This window comes from Poecilia reticulata, linkage group LG16 (genome assembly GCF_000633615.1).
Source record: "Poecilia reticulata strain Guanapo linkage group LG16, Guppy_female_1.0+MT, whole genome shotgun sequence".
In the NCBI taxonomy this organism is placed as follows: domain Eukaryota; kingdom Metazoa; phylum Chordata; class Actinopteri; order Cyprinodontiformes; family Poeciliidae; genus Poecilia; species Poecilia reticulata.
Window position 1 is genome coordinate 11,399,279 of NC_024346.1, and position 19,249 is coordinate 11,418,527.

Below are 19,249 nucleotides of genomic sequence, written 5' to 3' on the forward strand. Positions count from 1 at the left end.
ACAATGGTGTGCTGTTCGTGCAGCCTGTGAGGCATCTTTTGTTTTACGATAATGTGGGGCTTTGTCCTCGCAGCCTCTGACGTATATTTGGCTTTATAGTAATGTTGTCTAATGAAGCTTCTTTACAATAAGGCGGGGCATTATTCCTGCAGCCATCTATTTAATGCCGTTCTCTGGAGCTCACAAGAAACATAATGCCGCTGTTTGATTGCACATCCTTCAGGGGAATGTAATTCAACCTTTGTAGATCAATAAAATCTATTGTATTCCAATGCATTCCACTTTCTATTCTAATCCATACCCTCCCATTTACAGACATATGGGCATGTTGACTGCAATTCCCGTTACGTAATTAATAGTCATGGCGGGGCAATTAAAATTTGGAGACTTTATGGGCCTGCTGATTAAGGTATTTAAAGCTCGAGGAACCCAAGGCTCTTCCTTTTCTGCAAGTTTCTACATTTCTTCTTGTTTGTTCTTGTTTGCCTTTTTGTCTCCTCCACCCCCCCAGCAAACGCGTTCTCATATAAAAAATAAGCGCTGCCTTTTGTGTGCGACGTGAAAGTGTGTACAAAGCGTTGAAACGGCTTTAACACTTATCCTTGACTTATCCTTTACCCGCACGCAATTAATTACAGCCTGGAACTGCAGCCCTGGGATCAGCTGCCGCTGCAATCAAAACACGAGTGTGCATGGAAAGCCGAGCGACTCGGGGAGCGTCGCCGTGTCCCAAGCTGAGACCCCGGCACCAGCAACCGTCGGCAGCGGCAGTCATTATCGCATGAAAGCAGCAGTCTCCAACTTTATTCGGGAGGGAGTGTGTGTGTTCATGGGCCCACAGTAATCCACATTCACATTGTTAATTGGTTCAATTAGTTCTCTCTGATACTGTATGAATTTTTCCACTCTGCCTGTCCCCAGATAAAGTCCAGTTAATGTATTACTGGGCAGAGGTTACAAATTGTGTTCCCAGTGGTAAGGCTTAATACACAGTGGATTTAAAGTCATTTATCTGGTTGAGTGGACTAAAAACTGTATCGCTGACACTGTAATGAGGGAACACAAGCAGCTTGGCCTCACTGTTTAGACTCATGGACAAGTTCACAATGAGAGTACAGCGCCTAGCAGCGGTATTTATTCACGCTGATTTTTATTGTTTTATTTTTTTTTCCAGAGGTCAGCAACCTTTAGGATCCAAATGGATCACTACAAAAAAGTTAAATGTCTCAAAATTGATTGCAGTTTATTTCCCCTTTTAGGTTTTAGAATAATTAAAAACCCAAAGGTGGAGCTCAGTTTTCCGGTCGAGCTACATTCCTACCTGCATCGATGGCCGCAAGCTTGTGGTCGTGACCTAAAGAACAAAATCAAGCTGCCAAAATGAGTTTTCTCCTCGGGGGGACTGGGCTCTCCCTTAGAGACGGGGTGAGAAGCTCGGTCATCCAGGGGGGACTCGGAGTAGAGCTGCTGCTCCTGCACATCGAGAGGAGTCAGTCGAGGTGACTCAGACATCTGGTTAGGATGCCTCCCTGGTGAGGCGTCGTTTATGATTTAAAACGGGGTCAACGTACAACATAAATTAACCTCATATTAAATGTGCCTTGTACTCTGGTGTTAATTTCCAGCTGGCTAGTAATAAAATAAATTTAAGAAACTTTAAAAGCAAAGTACAATTTTCCTTATACCATTTTGCATCTGTGTCTTTCAGAAAATCTCAATAAAATCCATCACAGTTTGTGGTCATAATGCGACAAACTGTACTGAAATGAAGAAGCCCATGAGGTGCGAGTACTTTTTCAAGGAACTTGAAACATACATATTTGTGTTGACTAAGTTGCCCTTTAATTTGATTAACATGCACTGCAAGTGTGCAACCTGTAATCCTTTATCCAATCAATGTCGGCATCTGGGCCGAGAGATCAAGTTAATGACACTTCAAACCTCCTGACATAATGGTCCCTCTCATTTTAAAGGCAGAGTAAAAGTTACTGCACGAGCAGGAAATGGGGAGCAGTCTAACAGCCACATGCGCGCACACACGCACACACACACACACACACACACACACACACACACGCACACACACACACACACGCACACACACACACACACACACACACACACACACACACACACGCACACCCACCAGTTCGTCCTACAAATGAGGCAGTTGCATTACTGCCTGTCAAGTGAATGGAGAGCATGTATTGATCTGGAACAGAGGCTCATTCATCAGTGCAGTTAAGCAAAATACCATTAAGGGGGAATTAAAAATTATGTCCACACACAAGCACACATTTTTATTGTTGTCTTTTCCAAAATCAGGCCCAACCCCACACAGAAACAATCTTTGACTCTGCTTAGTGCCTCCATAAGCAGCAGTAGCCAAAAGCAGGTTAATAAATACATCAGCTGCACATAAATGAAGGAAAACCTCCAAAGTTTAAAGACTATGCACACATACTCATAATTTAAAGTTAAATTAATCATTTAAGCTCCTACTATTTGAATGAGGAAAACATTTTATGCACATGCAAGTGGTTGTAAATAAATTAATAAGTAATTATCAAAGCAGCAAAAAGCTTGGTCGCTCTCTCAAGTTGACCGTCTCTGATGTTAAGGCGGGAGATTTCTGCTGATGCCAGTAGATGTTTGAGTACGATGGGAACGAAATCAAGCAGCCAAAAAGAGTTAGAACTCCGAGTTCCTGTGATTTACAGTAGGTGCAGTTCTGATAACACATGTATGGGTTAGTCTTTCATAGTTTGGCTCTTTTTCTTCAGCTAATCATGCTTTAGTTGATTAGTCACTTATTTTCCAAGGGGGCTGATACTTTTACTTTTTACTTGCAGAACAGGCAGCAAGTATGCTAAAATAAATAGGGATCAAAAAACATACCCGAGCAGTCGCTCAGTTGTACTGCATGAGAGTTTATTCAAGTGTTTACCAGGATGTTATTTTACGTTCACTATTCTGGTTTTTCCCAAGGTGCACTATAATTATTTCAGATTACTTTAGCCTTTTTTAAATTCTCACCACTGCTAACTTATTTTACTGTGATAATTGTTATTTTGACAAGGTAACTTTTTTTTAAATGTATGAATGTCCAAAGAAAAGCATCTTTTTTAAAGGTTAACTTTTTTGGTCTTTTATTCTCACTGTTGGGTTACAAACAGGCTGATAAACACATCTCCTGTGTGGCAGATTTTTCATATTGAATTATTGCTAAAGAGTTTTTAGAACATGCCGTATTAATGATTCTCATCCAGTCGCATAGCCTCGTTCCCTTGCTTTCTCCTTTCTTACTCCTGTCACACTATTGCATATCTGCCTTATATTTTATTGGCGTAGGAAGACAAAATGCCACAGGGGGAAAAAAAACCTATTGTATCTTCTTTCTAAATATTTGGCATGAAAAGAGACTGCTACATATTTTTTGACATGTTCTACCACAGTAACTCAGGCGGGATGCATACTGCACACATACTAACTTGCCGTATAATTGACACACCTTCTGTTTTTAAAAGGATCTTTTGGCTTCAATTAAGCAGAATTATTTCCATAATTAAGAGAGCCCATCATCGGCCAAAGAAACCAGCCCTCAACCTATCGTTGAAGGGTGATGAATTCATCCATTCTCTCAACCTTTTTTTCCAGGCAAAAGCAGAGATTTTAAAAAAAGAGTCAGCAATCCTGACCAGCCAGTCTGCCAACTTGTTGTGTTTTCACAATGTTTCACCTCCACGTAGAAAATCTTGCCTATAATTTGCCTCTTGTTCAGTTCATTGCTTCTTTCCCGTTTTTTAAATCCAAAATATTTTCAGACATTTGCCTTGAAGTTTGTTAGTGGTGCATAACACTGTCTTTTTACGCTGCTTGTGAAATTGACGATGGCAACATGGGAAAAAGATGTTTTTAAAAGGATCAACTTAAGGGTTTTATTAATCAGTAGGAATAAAATTGATTCAAATAGATTTCTTTTTAAACCCAGCCCCATTATCAGTCGTACAAGTATTGGGAGTGACAAGTGCTTATGTGGCCACTGGGGGGAAATATGACCCACCCCTGGGTTTATACGCAAGCCCCCAAATGAAATCCAGGGCCTCATATGTCCTTGTGCCATCTGGCAAAAAAACCCAAAACAAACAAACAAAAAACTGCTGCTTTCTCACTATTTTTCCACTACATGTTTAGTTCCAGTTTCTGATCTAAATCTGCTCCACAATAAAAATGCTGCTGACTGATGCAGCTCTGAAGAAGTTCAACTTTTTCCTCCACCAGCTCAGTTGTGGGGTTTTATGAATAAAGTCCTGCTAGCAGGGTGATTCCAGCTCCACGGGGTTAGAATGTATGATATTGTAGGAGGGGGAACATTTCCATATAATGAACACAGTACATCTTCTTTAGAAACCCTCATGAGGAGCGCAGATGAGGATAAAGAAGAAAGAAAGAAAGAAAGGAAGATCAAGGCAGATTTCAAGAACGAGAGTGCAATGAAGAAGGAGGAGGAATGAGAGACAGTAAAATGGGAGTGTGGGGGGGGGGCGGATTCTGGTGGAGGTGGTAATAATGAGAGAGAAAATTTAATGGTAGAGACAAAGGGGTAAGATGGAAGGAGGTAATGTTAATGCAGTGCAGCCTGCAGGTTGTGCTCCCCTCTGCACCACTTGTGAGCACTCCTGGCTGCGGTGAGCAGTTGCTCCTTTATATCAACCTCCCGCTGCTACTGTAAAAGGAGACGCTGCGCGAATGTACTTATGTTTTTTTGTGTGTTTTTATGTGTACGCTTGTCTGCAGCGCCCTTTGTTTGGAAGCTTGCAACAATCTGTCATGCTGGCTCCTGATTTGTGTGGATAAAAGAAGCAACAATGATGAGCCCCGTAATGAGAGCTATTTAGCATGCTGTTCAAAGCGAGCTGCCACATCTGTCAATCACAGGAAGTTTTCTAGTCTCTTTGTAACAATTAGGGCTTTTGTCATGAAGACGTCTTGAGTTTTAAATTGACGCTGTGGTGACAGACATGCACTCCTGCCCAACTCCCAATCTTCTGTTTATACCAGATTTTTTATTTTATTTTTTTATTTCTTGCAATTTGCAGGCTGTCAAAACTGTTTCCGCAAGTTGTTGATGAGATGACGGCACCTTTAAACTGTATGACTTGGGTAAAATATTCTAGTTATCCCTTCACAAGCTTCACATAACAGCTTGCATTACTTCTGACTACACTGTACTTGAATTGGCGTTATTTTTACAATTTGGAAGATCCTTTTGTGGCTTGGATTTGACTTCCTGACTGATGTCTTGAGATTGCGGTTAAATATTTGTTGCCTTTTCTATTCAGAGTTAACATTGTGGAAATAACAATGGTTAAACCTTTTCATTTTAGTTTTGTTAGAATAAAACATGTCTCCAGATTTTATGGTAATTGTCTGTTAGTGCATTTACAAACTGTAATTGTGCATGAAATATATATTTTGGAGGAGTGGCTAACTTGTTTTATCGTAGATGATGACACTCTCTCACCAACTTCAGCCTCACAAAGACTTTTCCTTTTTTCTTTGGTAGAGGTTTTACAAATTAGAAATTATTTTGGTTGCGCTAACTGATTTAAACTACTCAATGTTTGGTCTGATGGAAGACACTGATAAACAAATATATGTCCATTAATACAGTAAATATCTGGTTTCAAATGTATGCATGCCTATGTTTATTTATTTATTTTTGTTGAGAAATATATTAAAACCCTATCTTGTCCACTACTTTTGTGTTCTATTTCATGAAGTTAGTATAAAATACATTGAAAATGGTGGATGTAATGTCACAAAATGTGGAATATTTGAAAGAGTGTGAATAGACAAAGCGCTGCATGTGAATACCAGGATGATTTTCATGTGTAAATACAGATCCAACATGGCGGACATCGCTACTTACTAGTGGAAATATGACACAATTCAATCATTTATGATAAATAGAAAAATATTTATTGATCCAAATACCACACAACTGGTTATATGCTGCTATTTATTAGCACATTTCCACCTGTTTTATGCAAAGCACATCAAACTCAAAACATACTAGACATTTATTCTACATAGGCATACATTTTTATCGTACTGTTGCTTATTCTACTAACCTCATAACCCATCTAAAAAAAATAGTTTATTGTATCATAAATGTTTACATCGTTGACCCATAATCGTAGCTTAGCCGTGGCTTGACCCATTTGCAGCTCCCACCAAAGCGATGAGGGGGGGGGGGCAACATCACATCTTACTGCCCACTGTCGATACACCTGGTGTGACCTTATTGGCTGAGGGGGAGAAGAGAAGCTGATCCATTGCATTGAGCGTCTCCTCCCTTCTCCACCGTGCTCTCATTAGATCTACCCTATTAAACTCTTTATGCATTTGTCTGTAGATTGCTTTCTGGAAACAATTGTAGATCCCTTCAGGTGGTGTGCGTGCTTCCATTAAGGCAGTGGTTCTTAACCTTTTTTGAGGTACCGAACCCCCCAGTTGCATATGCGCATTCACTGAACCCTTCTTATTCCAACCCCCCCCCCACACAAAATACTTTGTGTGTAATATAATTACATTATTAATGTAATTATATTACATTATATTACTAATGTAATATAATTACATCAGTAATGTAATTATATTAGCTGTGTAACCTCCCCCACACCATTAGAGGCAGTAGCAACCCCGAAAAGATGCGACTAAGGAGCAGATTTAGACTATAGAATTTGGTAAAAACTGTGAGCTTTGCTGAAGTAATTAAAGACAAAAGTTCAAATCCATGCTGAGAGAGGAACTCCTTCAATCAGTGCTCCTCCGCAGCTCTGATTGGCTAAGCAATGTAACGTGATCCTCTGCAGCAAGTGACGGCAAAGCGAGGCATCATCACGACTTTACACAAGTGTGTCTTTACCTCCGCGGCAGAGGCTCCACCGAACCTCTGAGACCGACTCACCGAACCCCTGAGACCTCTGGGGTTCGATCGAACCCAGGTTAAGAACCACTGCATTAAGGCTAAGGAACTGATGCAGACATGCATGTTTCGAGTCTGATAAAGACACTTGGAGATTTTTTTTTTTGGGTGTAGAAAAATGACTTTTTTTGTTTTTGTTTTTAAAGCATTTATGCAAAATACATTTTACCATGCACAAGAATTGCTCTCAAGTTGAAAGTAAGAAATTTTGCTGTACAATAATGTGATAGTATTAAAGAAATGATTCAACTATTTGGGCTCTCTGGAAAGCAATTACATGAGAGAATCAATACTATTTTTATCTGTATAGCAAACGGGCACTGCAGCCTGCAGCAGCTTAGATTTGGTTAAAAAAAGAGAATTAGATCTATCCTAATATAATAGTTGTACCAACGCTGAGTTTGATTCTTTAAAAACTATTTGACCTGAGGAAGTAGCTAGTCTGTATCACAACAGGCACCAAGAAGCCAACCTGATAAGATACATTAATTTACTTTTTTTTTTTTGTGGGAATAAAGAGAACTTTACTGCTATCAAGTTTACTTTCAAGCCATTTTTCAATTGAATTCCAAAGATGTTAAAAGCTGCACTGATATATCATATATGGAGATTTAAAAGTGCCAGAGTCCAATAAGCCCATCCCTTTTGCTTAGTCACAGAGGGTCTGGTGCCTCTACCAGGGGTCAGTGGGTCACCACCAGTCCTCAACCAACCATGCACCCACTTCTAAGAGCAACCAGTGAACCACACATACATGTTTTATGGTTGGACACATCGGGAGAACATGCAAACTATGCGAAATGACAGAATAAATTTAAAATGAATTAAAACCACTTAAGAAATACATTGAATGAAACCCAAGTAAATCATTGGATAGTGTCCTTTTTAAGCCACTATTGAAAATATAAATGTGAATACAAATGATTTATTAATAATGTGAACATAACGTATAAATATTTTCAAAAGGTTTTATTTATTGGACTTTAGCACGTTTAGCTTTCCATACCTATGTAACTGCACTCCAAATATATATTTATTTTAAACAATGCCTGCAGAGCTTCTGTGACTGTTGTTGCATTTTGACAAATAACATCACATAACCGTTGCTGCTGGCATTGACACAAAGTTAGACTTTGTCTTCTGTGTTGCCGTTGGGCAGAGAGGTATCACTCCGGGGTGGAGTTGAGGCGAATGGGACAGTGCAGCACAGAGGAGGCTGACTTGTCAGACATGTCCACCGTCGGCACTCCCATCTTCTTCAGGGAACGCTCGTCTGTCACGGAGATGGACCGGGAGATCGCAGGACGATCGCAGGAATCCTGTGGGCCTGAGAAAGATGGACAGATGTTTTGACAAAAAAAAAAGTGTATATCTTGTCATACTCGCAATGCAAACTGAAACCGGATAGAAAAAAAGAGTAAACTGAAAGAAAAAGGAAATATTATGTTCACTTGTTTGAGTTTCTAAGGAATAAAGTATTCTGAAGATCTGTGGCACACACTCCGGCTCCCATTAGTTTAATCCCCTATTGGTATTCAGCTCATGCTCTCAACTTCTTATTAGATTCTCTCTAGTAAATGACATCCATTTACTTTTATTACAGCAGATGAATGAAATGAAACCTACAGTATTTTTTTAGTGCACACCGACTGAATGCTTTAGCTGCTTATGGCCTGTAGGGGCTCATGGCAGTGGGGCGAGCTGCTTCAGGTTGAGCAATGACTGCAGCTCAGTTGCAACTTGATGTCTCTCATCATCACACGCAGAGGGGGGAGAGAGAGAGCAAGAGAGAGAGAGAGAGAGAGAGAGCAGGCTCAAGATGGTTCAGTCCATATTGGGAGTTCTACCTTTGATTTCTCCCACTAGCTCCTGAGGTTCACCAGAGGAACCAGCAGGGGGCAGGGTGACCACACACACATAAGCACATGCACGTACACACACTGATTTCTGCTGTATGCCCGTACACATGCCCCCTCCAGGTCTGACATTTACAGCTAAGTGCTGCAACGGCTGGTTATTTATGTTGAGAGGGCTCATGATGAGGGGAGTGCAGCAGGTGGCTGCATTACACTGTTTATCAGAGCGACGCAGCGGCATTATCACTTCATGAACTATCTTAAACCTAACTCACAAGCATGCATGCACACACACACACTACATCTGTCTTTCTGTTGTCCTCTTCTTCACACACTCCCTTCTTGCTGCTCCATGTTTTGTGAAATGCCTCCCAACTGCTCTTCCCTTTCTGCCTTTCTCCCACAGATGTACTCCTACCATCTGGACACTTGTAGGGAGCTGCAAAGGCACTAACCTGCTCTCGTCAGGCATGTCAGCGTTACACAGCTAATAATTCACGCTATTTTGGAGTTTGTATTGGTAAACGGACCACTAAAAAAATTACATAAAAACGTAATGTGAACTAAAGGAAAATCAGTCTGTCTTATATTTCTTCCTTCCTCTGCTGCTGAATGCAGCAATAATTTCCACAGATCTCAAATGTATGTTTCACAGCCACTGTTGTTTTTATTTGCTCCTACACTTGCAATCACCTCCCCTTGTCGTTGCCTTTGCCTGCACTGCTCTCACATGCAGCTGGACAGTCTCACCTTCAGTCCTCGGGGGAGTTTCAGTGGAGTGCGGATCGGGTGAAGCAAACTCACCTGAGTTGTTCTGGTTGGATTTGACTTTGCTGTTGGTCTTCTCTTGCATTGTTTTCTCGTACTCTCTCACCTCCTCCAAGCTGAGCCCTGCAGCGAAACGACACGTATAGAGGGTCATAAAAAATGCACATTTTGTACAACCAGAAACTGCAATACATTCATTAGGATTTTATTTGGCACAAGGCGGTGCCTGACTGGCGTAGAAGGAAGTGTATACAACATTACCACTAAATATCTAAAGTGTGGTCCATGAACTTGTTTGGTTCTTGGACCTGTTATGTCTATCACTGATAGATTGAAAATTAAAGAACATTGAGAGTACTGCTACTGGTCAGGCATACCACAAGTCTGGCTTTTTTTTTGCAGAATAAATATAGTTAAAATACACCCATAAGATATCTGATTGAGACTGACAAGGACTTGAGACTAAACATAAAGGTAGAGTTACAATGTAATGATTTACATTGTATGATTTACTAAGGCATACTCAGCTGTAAAAATGGCCCAGTCAAATTGCAAACCCATATCAAATAGAGGAAAAATTAAGTCTTGAGTTGGAGGGATTATTTTGAAGGCATGCCATCCTTTCTATACTTTGAAATCTGTGGCGGCAACGTGACAAAATGTGTAAAATTTCAATGTGTGGAGGCCGTGGAAATTTTTACTCTAAATACATTAGCGAGCTTTTGACCAACCGTGCCACTCGTCAACCCACGCGACTGCCTCCCTGTGGCCGACCAGAAGAATGTCTTTAACAATCTGAAATTACAAAAGAAACAAAATCACATCGAGCAGAAACATCTGAGCGAAAAATGCTTAGCTGTGAATTCTGCTAATGTCCTGTTGGTCACATGTGAAATACTAGCGTTCAGGTTGTTATGCAGCACGTTATTGTCACAGTCAGAGCATCCATCCATCTATCCATCCATCCATTTTCTAACACCCTTGTCCCTCTGTGGGGTTGAGAGGGTTGCTGGTGCCTATCTCCAGCTCACGTTCCGGGCGAGAGGCGGGGTCACCCTGGACAGGTCGCCAGTCTGTCGCAGGGCAACACAGAGACACACAGGACACACAACCATGCACACACACACTCACACCTAGGGGCAATTTGGAGAGGCCAATTAACCTGACAGTCATGTTTTTGGACTGTGGGAGGAAACCAGAGTACCCGGAGAAAACCCACGCATGCACAGGGAGAACATGCAAACTCCATGCAGAAAGACTGGGGCTGGGAATCGAACCCAGAACCTTCTGTTGCAAGGCAACATTCATTCTCATGGAATGCTGCTGTCGCTCTACTTGGAGGTATTTAGTTTCCTCGTTCAGTCTGTTGTTGTAACAAAACACAATATGTTTTTAATTGTGTAGATTCCCCGTTCCTCGCTGACATTTCTCAACTGACTTCACACAGGTACTTAACACTGGATTAAAAAAAACGCGCGCACACAAAGACAGCGTTAACCTGAATAAATTACTTTTAAATCTTAGTTGTTGTTTTTTCGCATGATACTGTGAAAAAATGTTTCCAGGGAAAGATTGTAGTTTGTCAGAAGATACCATACCAAGGCAACAGCTCTACCAACTGCGCCACTGTGCAGGCCCAGTCAGAGCATCTTTTTGTTTAATTAATTGGAGGAAATAGGCTGTTTTGGAGCCTACATCAACAATATAACTTGAAACGGTTATGAACACGACTAAACAAACACTTTGAGCTTCACTTTATGCTTCATTGCTTTGCCTCGTTGTGGAGGAGAACTGAAACAGCAGAGCTAGCTTTACTGAATTACATGAGAAGCAGTGCAGAGGTCATTTGAGACTGCCTGCCCTTGTGGTGTCTGTAATTAAGCTAATGTCTGGAAATTAATGTGGCAAAGATTTATTTGTGTCAGCATGCCGCAAAAGGCAAACTCTGATAATAAAACACCATCAGCACCAAATGAGGACCGTCATTTTGTCCTCAAACCTGGCGTCTTTGCATCGGCGGTGGGCAGAAATACAACTCCGACTCACTCTGTGCAAGAAATCCTCCGTCCTGGTCTGGAAGCCGTAGACCTCGAAGCTGCACTGCACTCTCTTATAGGAGCACATAATGGGGCTGTGGTTGTCCCTCCAGCCTTTCTCCAGAGGCCCTCGGTTGGTTTTATTTGACCGCCAGAGACTCAGATCCTGCACAGGGTAGAAGATATTGGGGGTTATACGCTGAATCTGCAGAAACCTTGCAACTGTGTGGTGTTCTCAGGGGGACCTATAGACGCCTGTGGACGTTCTTATAAGCTGCTGCACGTGTGAGGATGACTGATATCTGTGTGGAGGTGTAAGCAGGGTGTTGCTCAACGCAGCCCCGAGGAGGAAAAACTGATACCACATATTATGCACCTGCGACCAGACGATGGTTGGGATTTTATGTTCTCACAATCTTGTTTAATATAATCCACTGGTGTATTGTAGACATGTTTTTTTTCTTTTCTTTTTTTTTTTGGTTCTATGTGTTTGGATGCATTTGTGCTGGAAGCTCTTTCTACATGGTTGTTTGCACACAAACCTGTGAATTCACCTTTGTTGCTAAGGGCTCGCAGGCACTAAAGAGGTGTGAAATCTCGGATGAGAAGGAAAGAAGGAAGGCAGAGAGGCTGAGTTATGGGAGGGTATTATTGTTTTATTTTTCAGGAGAAAAACCTAAAGCTAGACACAATTTTTATTCGAGTTTAATGGATTATAACATTTGTGTCCACCTAAAAGCTTTTAAGAGCATAAAGGTTTTACTTATGTGTGCAGAGTGAGTAGCCAATCATGTAGCTCGAGGTAAAAGAACAATCCAGCTTAGCTATTTTAGAGCCAGCAGTAGCTAATTATCCTTTTGTTGCAGATCTTGCAAAAGTGTTAGTAATCCATTTACATTCCTGGGTTTTGTAAAACGAAGACCACAAACATGTCTAATTCTGCCTTACAACATTATTTGGCTTTCATAATGCTGTTTAACTATTGTTCTCTAAAAAAAACAACTGAGGCCTTCACAGAACATCTATTCATGTTACATTGAAGTTTAAATTTAGCCAGTTGGTTGCGTTGGATTTTACTTAGTTGTCAGAATAAAGGAGACTGACTACAAATGCAAACCACACTTGCATTAGATTTTTACTTCTACAAAAATGTAAAAACTGTTTATGCTTTTTATTATTTTAGTAAATACACATAAAAATTCCTACAAATACACTGTAATTTGTTGTAACATTACAAAAAGGGCAAAGAAAATAAAACCAACTTTGGGTAATAAACATTAAAGATGCAAGTGCAAGTAATTTTAAACAATGTTAGTTTTTTTTATTATTATCGTTTTCTTACTTTTATTTCATTTTCTTCATCATTATTTTTGTTTGTTTTTTTATTTTGCCCCACGTACCTCCGATTCTTTGTAGTGCTTGTCCGGGATGGGGTCAGCTAGGATGTCCAGGAAGCAAACGTCCCCCTCTGGGGTTGGCTTGTCCCCAAACACCTACATCCAGACAGATGGGAGGAGGTCACGCAGTGTAATGACTGCAGATGCACGAACACGCACACACTCACACACACACACACGCACACACACACACACACACACACACACACACATAAACACATGCATTACTCACTCAGCACTGAGCGGGGATAAGAGTAGATAAGTAACTGTGTAGAAAACGGAGGTCACACACCATAACACCCCTCACTACTGTATATCCCACCCCGAGGCCCTTGGAGGAAATCACACTGGAGCAAACAGATGAGAGAACAGATAGAGAGAAAAAGCACAGAAGGGGATAAGGGAAAACACAAGCCTGTATGTTGGATATTAAAGCGAGGGAAACAGAGGTGTTATGAAAGCAGAATGCAGTTTGTCTTGAGAAAGTGTGGTGCAAACTTGGATGAGCAGCAAAAAAAGAATTGATCTGTTTCCTGACCTTGGGTAACATCTCTTAAAATGCAGTGCTGAAATTGTTTACTTAATAACTCTAACAAGTAGCAAAACATGAAATAGCAGTCCGCCACGCTCCTGTTACTATGTTGTGCTTGTGTGTCGAACCAAGGTCTTGCTCATTCTCATGGACTGCTGCTGTTGCTCTAGTTGGAGGTATTTCGTTTCCTCGTTCAGTCTGTTGTTGTAACAAAACTCTCATATCATCACAATATGTTTTTAATTGTGTAGATTCCCCGTTCCTCGCTGACATTTCTCAACTGACTTCACACAGGTACTTAACACTGGATTTAAAAAAAAACACGCACACACAAAGACAGCGTTAACCTGAATAAATTACTTTTAAATCTTAGTTGTTGTTTTTTTGCATGATACTGTGAAAAAAAGTTTCCAGGGGAAGATTGTAGTTTGTCAGAAGATACCATACAAGCAAACAGAAAAGTGCCCTTGAATTTAAAAATGCATGGGGAAAACTCTGCAAAATCCTGAAAACGATGTCCTATTTCAACTGTTTGGAAATTTTTGTTGAGGTTTCTCCATTAATTCCTTTTGTGAAGATTTATTTATATCAATAAAAGAGCCACTGTAATGGACTTTTGCTTAGTTGTGGCTCATATTTTGTGGAGTGGAACTTAAAATTATTCATAGAAAATATGCCTATTTGCAGATTTTTCCATTTAACATATCTAAAATATTTGAATGAAAATGCAACTTGGAGAGCAGAAAAACCTGGGTGCATTGACATGTAATTGACTGGAGTTTGCAAAGCAACCAATCCAGGTGCGCCAATTGATTTTCATGGTTCTGATTGGCTGAGATGAGAGCGACTGTAGATGTTGGCATGAAAAGACAATGGCACAACTGTAAATCTACGAAGACATCTAAACTCACAGGCTGGGCGAAGAGAAAGTTAATTAAAGGTGCAACTAAGAGGTCAGTGTATCTCTGGAAAAGCTGCAAATATCAGTATGTAAGGATTACATGCACTTTTAGTATAGATCATACACAAGATTTTATAGGTTTTTATTTTTGGCTTTAGATGTGGGCATGTTTTGGTGAGCATCATTTTAAAAAAAATTCTGTAAGATTTCTACACGTCAATACATGTTCTCTTGTCTTAACGATTTTGAAGTGTCTATTTGACAGATTTATGCATATTTGTACCTCCATGGCAAAAGGGAAGAATTGACAATGTAGCTTATAGGTGTAAAATATAGATAATAAAATAAATCTCCAGGTAATTTTTGATTTTTATGTAGATATCTTCGATGCAGTGCTAATAATTGTGGCACTAAGAATTTAAAGAAAATAAAGTTATTTTGTAACCCAGTCTTTTTTCCCACTCCACTCAATAAATGTACTCAAAAATAAATAAAGGTTGGATTTTACTACATTTATCATTGTTAGATAACTGCTTCAATCAAAGTGGAGTTTATTTTCAAGCTTTTTCAGAGCTTTAAAATAAGAATCACAACATTTCTCTCAATAAGCCAAAGAAAATTGAAGCAGGTTGGGTCTCCTCCTTTTCTTCTTTTTTTTTTTAGTTTCATCAATTACTCAGAGCAGGAGCGAGGGGCCAGGCGGAGCTGCAATTGCTTGTAAATTTCTGTCCAAGTGTGTTGATGCACACTGGCCATGGACGAAATGCAGCATGGCAGCCATGATCAGCACACAGCACGTCAGGTTAATAGATCTGCCAATAGTGCATTTTGTGCTTTGCTTGTTTTCCTTGTAATGGCCACATCAATTTGATGAACGTTTTCGTGGCGCTGCAGAGAAAATTGCAATTCCTCTCATTGCCCCTTTGTCTCCCTCTCTTCCCACTCTTCTATGATCACTCCATCTTCTGGCTTTCTCCCCGTTAGGCCTGTACTCACATTGTTGTTACTGCCGTTGTTGTTTTCGAACCTTGTCTCAATGCGGATGCTGAACCTCGGGACGAACGACACCTACATGAGGTAAGCATGGGAGAGCATACAGTCAGCGAAGGAAGGTGATCAAGACAATCCACTGACCTCTTAAAAGAGATCAGCTCGATTGTGTTCATAGGCAGATAATGTGTGAGAGTACTTACTGAGTACTCTGCAACATCGGCAACATTGAATATAGATAGAGAGAAATAACATTAATTAGTCAAATGCACATAAGTGTGAGGAATGCATACAGATTGATTTCATTTACATCCAGTGAAAATCACATATTCAGCTTCTCAGAAATTTGTAATATTACATCAGATCAATAAAAAAAAAACATTTTTAATTCAGAAATGGGAACATACTAAAAAGTGTGTCTGTATTGTCAAGTGCAGGTATTCAATAATTGATTGGAGCTACTTTTGTATGAATAACTGCATCCATGCAGCATGTTATGGAAGATATCTGAGGTATTAAGAAAGACCTTTAACTTCTTCGTATTGTTGGATCTAATCTTTCTTTTGTCAAGACTCCACTTTATGGGGTTTATGTCAGGCCAGTTTGCAGGACAATAAAGAACATTAGCACCATAGTCATTGAACTGGAGAACTAAATCACTTCTTCCATAAATCTTGTCAGGAGTTGGAAGCTTTACGAACTCTAAAAAACAATGGTAGACATTTGCCTGTTACAATAGCAAATTTTGCTGGACGATAAATTGTTCCAGAAGTTATTGCGATAAACGATAATATTGTTGTTTCGAGACCATTTTTAATTTATATTGTGGTAATGGCAAAAATAATAATGCAAGAAAACATCCTAAAAGATCAGTACACTTTAAATTCTAATGAACATTTATTGCTGGAACTGGAAGACATTTTAAATATACAAAATAAATAAATAAAACCACAAATAACATGAATTTTGAAGCCTTTGTAAACAAAATTGTCCTTCAATTTAGGTGAGACCAAAGCACAAAACTGACATTTATCATCCAGTTTTCGGTAGAAAGAGAGGAAAAAAGATATACATGATAAATCATACCAATGGAAGTTATTAAATTTTTGTAATTTATCATGTGATTAATTGCTTTATCGATTATTGCGACAGGCATGCTATCTTGATAAAACACAGTGAACCATCACCACCAGATGACATGGCACTCCAAATGATCACACTGTGGAAAACTCCACCTGTCCTCCTTCCACTCAACTTTCCATTAATATGCAACAGTCTGTGAACAAACAGTTTTGTCACACCTTAACTTGTGGCGTGTCTGTCTTTGTCTCTTTCAGTCAGAAATGCTCACCTGTGATGGTGTAGGGGTAGAAGTTCCACGCCTTTTCTGTCACATAGAAAACTCGTGGCACAAAAGCTTTAATCCAGGACGGCAGTTTACTGAAATTGGAGCAAAAGGGAAAATATCACAAACGTGATTTAAAATTGGGAGGAGCAAGAGGCAGATTAAAGATGGAGACAAAGAAATCTTAAGTGTTTTATTGGGCCATTTAGAGCTACATTACCTGTACACTATTTCCTCTGCAGTATGACTCATTCTCTATTATACTTGCTGTGATGAAATGCTTCAAAGTCACATGTCTGAAATGAGCAGACGTCCATTGTGTGGTGACTGTACCTATGTGCATGTGTGTACTTTTGTGTGTATTCAGTAAGGAGCACCCAACACTTAAACATAGATTAGAAAAATCCTCCAGAGCGAGAGTGTTTCTTTGCTTCCTTAAGAGTTTATTTAAGGATTAAAACTTGGGTTTGTAGTGGTGATTGGAATAAGGCATGAGGTTGCATTAGGGTAATGAGTTGGGTTAGGAAATGACTTTGGACATTTTTTTTTTATTTAGAGCAGACAATAAATAAAACAACACAGAGTAATGAACCCTGAACCCATCCATTTAATAGTTTAAAATTTAACCTTAAAGCAAATTAAATTGTTTTTTGGTTTGCTTTAATCTGCACATTGTTGGGAATTACAGTGTGTGGTTTTCAAACCTTGACTGATTTATGCTTGAGTACGGTTGGAAGAAATAACAAGGACACCGCGCACATGGTTGATAAACCGTGAAGGGATTTGTAAGGTAAATGCATTAAAAAAAAGCAGCTTCACGTTTTAGAAAGTATGCTTATTGATTAAGCAAGCATGCAGCACATTAAAACCACTCCTGCCTCAGTTTAAGGTGACGGTTTAACACCCTCCTTACTTCACATCAGGGTTTTATTTTTTGCAGTTCTGGGGGTTTTCCATCAAATTATTTCCAGTGTTAAAAGTCATTGTTTGTAGAAATTTTGCAGGTGAAATTCCATAGATTTCCTGCTAGTTTTTCTACCAGTTTTTCCTGTCATTTATGACCTGGAGTAGAAAAACGGTATGCACTAACATTAGTTTTTTGTAATTAGACAGATTCTTTAAATAGGGTAATTTGGCAAAAAAGAAGTGAAATCAATTTTTTTTTTGAGTTTTGAAAAACTGTGGCTGTATCTGTGGCTTTTGTTGGTAATTCAAACTAAAGCCAAAATCAATAAAACAATCAATGAATTGGGCCAAAACCTGTGGCTTGAGATTAAATTCAGGCTTTAAAAAAATCAAGAAATCTAGATTGCAAATGGAATTTTCCAACATTTTTATTTATACACATTACACAGCTGTAAATTCATAAAATTATGCTAGATTTTTTGTTATTTGTGCTTTTGTTCTGTCCAATTTAAGACATACCCAGAAAACACTAATAAAATCTAGGATTAGCACTGGAATGAGCTCACTGTCTTTAATTTTTCTGCTGTTTACTTGAAGATTGTCCCATCAGGGAGTCTTATGTGGGTCAATGTGCCACATAAATCTCTGCTGAAACTGCTGACTGCAGCTAAAATATTTCAAAATCTGTTCATAAAACTGTGTTTTTTAGATGTGTAGGCTGATCAAAGAGCAGCTGGTTAGGACTGCAGGAACATTCAAACACAGGCTGTTGCTTTAAACAGCATTTATGAATCAAGCTGGTGGAATTAGGGCAGCTGTTTGCATGGATAGTGAAATAATTTGATAAATGTGTTAAACAGCACAGAACTGTAACTCCCTGAATATAACAAAGGGATTAAATGTTTAGTGCTGGTGTTTCAGTTGACATGATGACATAATATTGACTCTCTGACTTTAGAAAATAAATACACCTCCCTTGCTTTTTTTTTACAGTCAGTTAAGAAATGTTTCTTGCACTAGTTTTTAACAGACACAGAGAGTCAAAAATATTATTTTCTAATTCCAAATCAAGTCAGAAAAGTTTGACGGGTGACCACAAGTTAGATCTCAAGTCTCTTTTTTTCATAGTCCAAGTCAAATTTAAAGGCTCTAAAAACTAAAACCCCTGCCATATTTTTCCAGTAACAGTGATTTGCTGAATCAAACTGTACCGTTTGTGCTTACGGTTAATTTTTCACAAGCATTTAAACATTATTTTCAGTGCTCAAATAGGTAATTATTAACAAAAAAATAAATAAAACAAACGAGCATTATTTGTGTGATCAAAGTTAAGCCATCAATGGCTCTGGAACTGCTGAGCTGGACAAAACCAGGGTCCATTTGTCCTTTCTACGAATGACTGACTTGCACAAATTATATCCCTGAATGTCCCTTTTCACTGGACAATTATGTTTTAACCAAAACTAGTTTTTGAATTAACAACTGAAAGAAAACAGACTTCAAATCAGCATAGCAAAAAAAAGAAGA

At 39.3% G+C, this 19,249-nt stretch overlaps 1 protein-coding gene across 2 annotated transcripts in view; it reads right to left on the minus strand.

Annotated features, from left to right (window-relative positions):
• Positions 1-7,485: 7,485 nt before the first annotated feature.
• Positions 7,486-19,249, minus strand: part of pitpnc1b (phosphatidylinositol transfer protein cytoplasmic 1b) — a 44,158-nt gene continuing 32,394 nt past the window's right edge. For both annotated transcript variants that reach the window (XM_017309403.1, XM_008431542.2), the window contains exons 3-10: positions 16,823-16,911; positions 15,675-15,682; positions 15,478-15,549; positions 13,052-13,144; positions 11,662-11,817; positions 10,347-10,410; positions 9,652-9,738; positions 7,486-8,318 (exon numbers count right to left, since the gene is read on the minus strand). In XM_017309403.1, the coding sequence (XP_017164892.1) occupies positions 8,158-8,318; positions 9,652-9,738; positions 10,347-10,410; positions 11,662-11,817; positions 13,052-13,144; positions 15,478-15,549; positions 15,675-15,682; positions 16,823-16,911 (730 nt within the window). In that variant the 3' untranslated portion in view covers positions 7,486-8,157. The remainder of the gene's footprint in view (positions 8,319-9,651; positions 9,739-10,346; positions 10,411-11,661; positions 11,818-13,051; positions 13,145-15,477; positions 15,550-15,674; positions 15,683-16,822; positions 16,912-19,249) is intronic.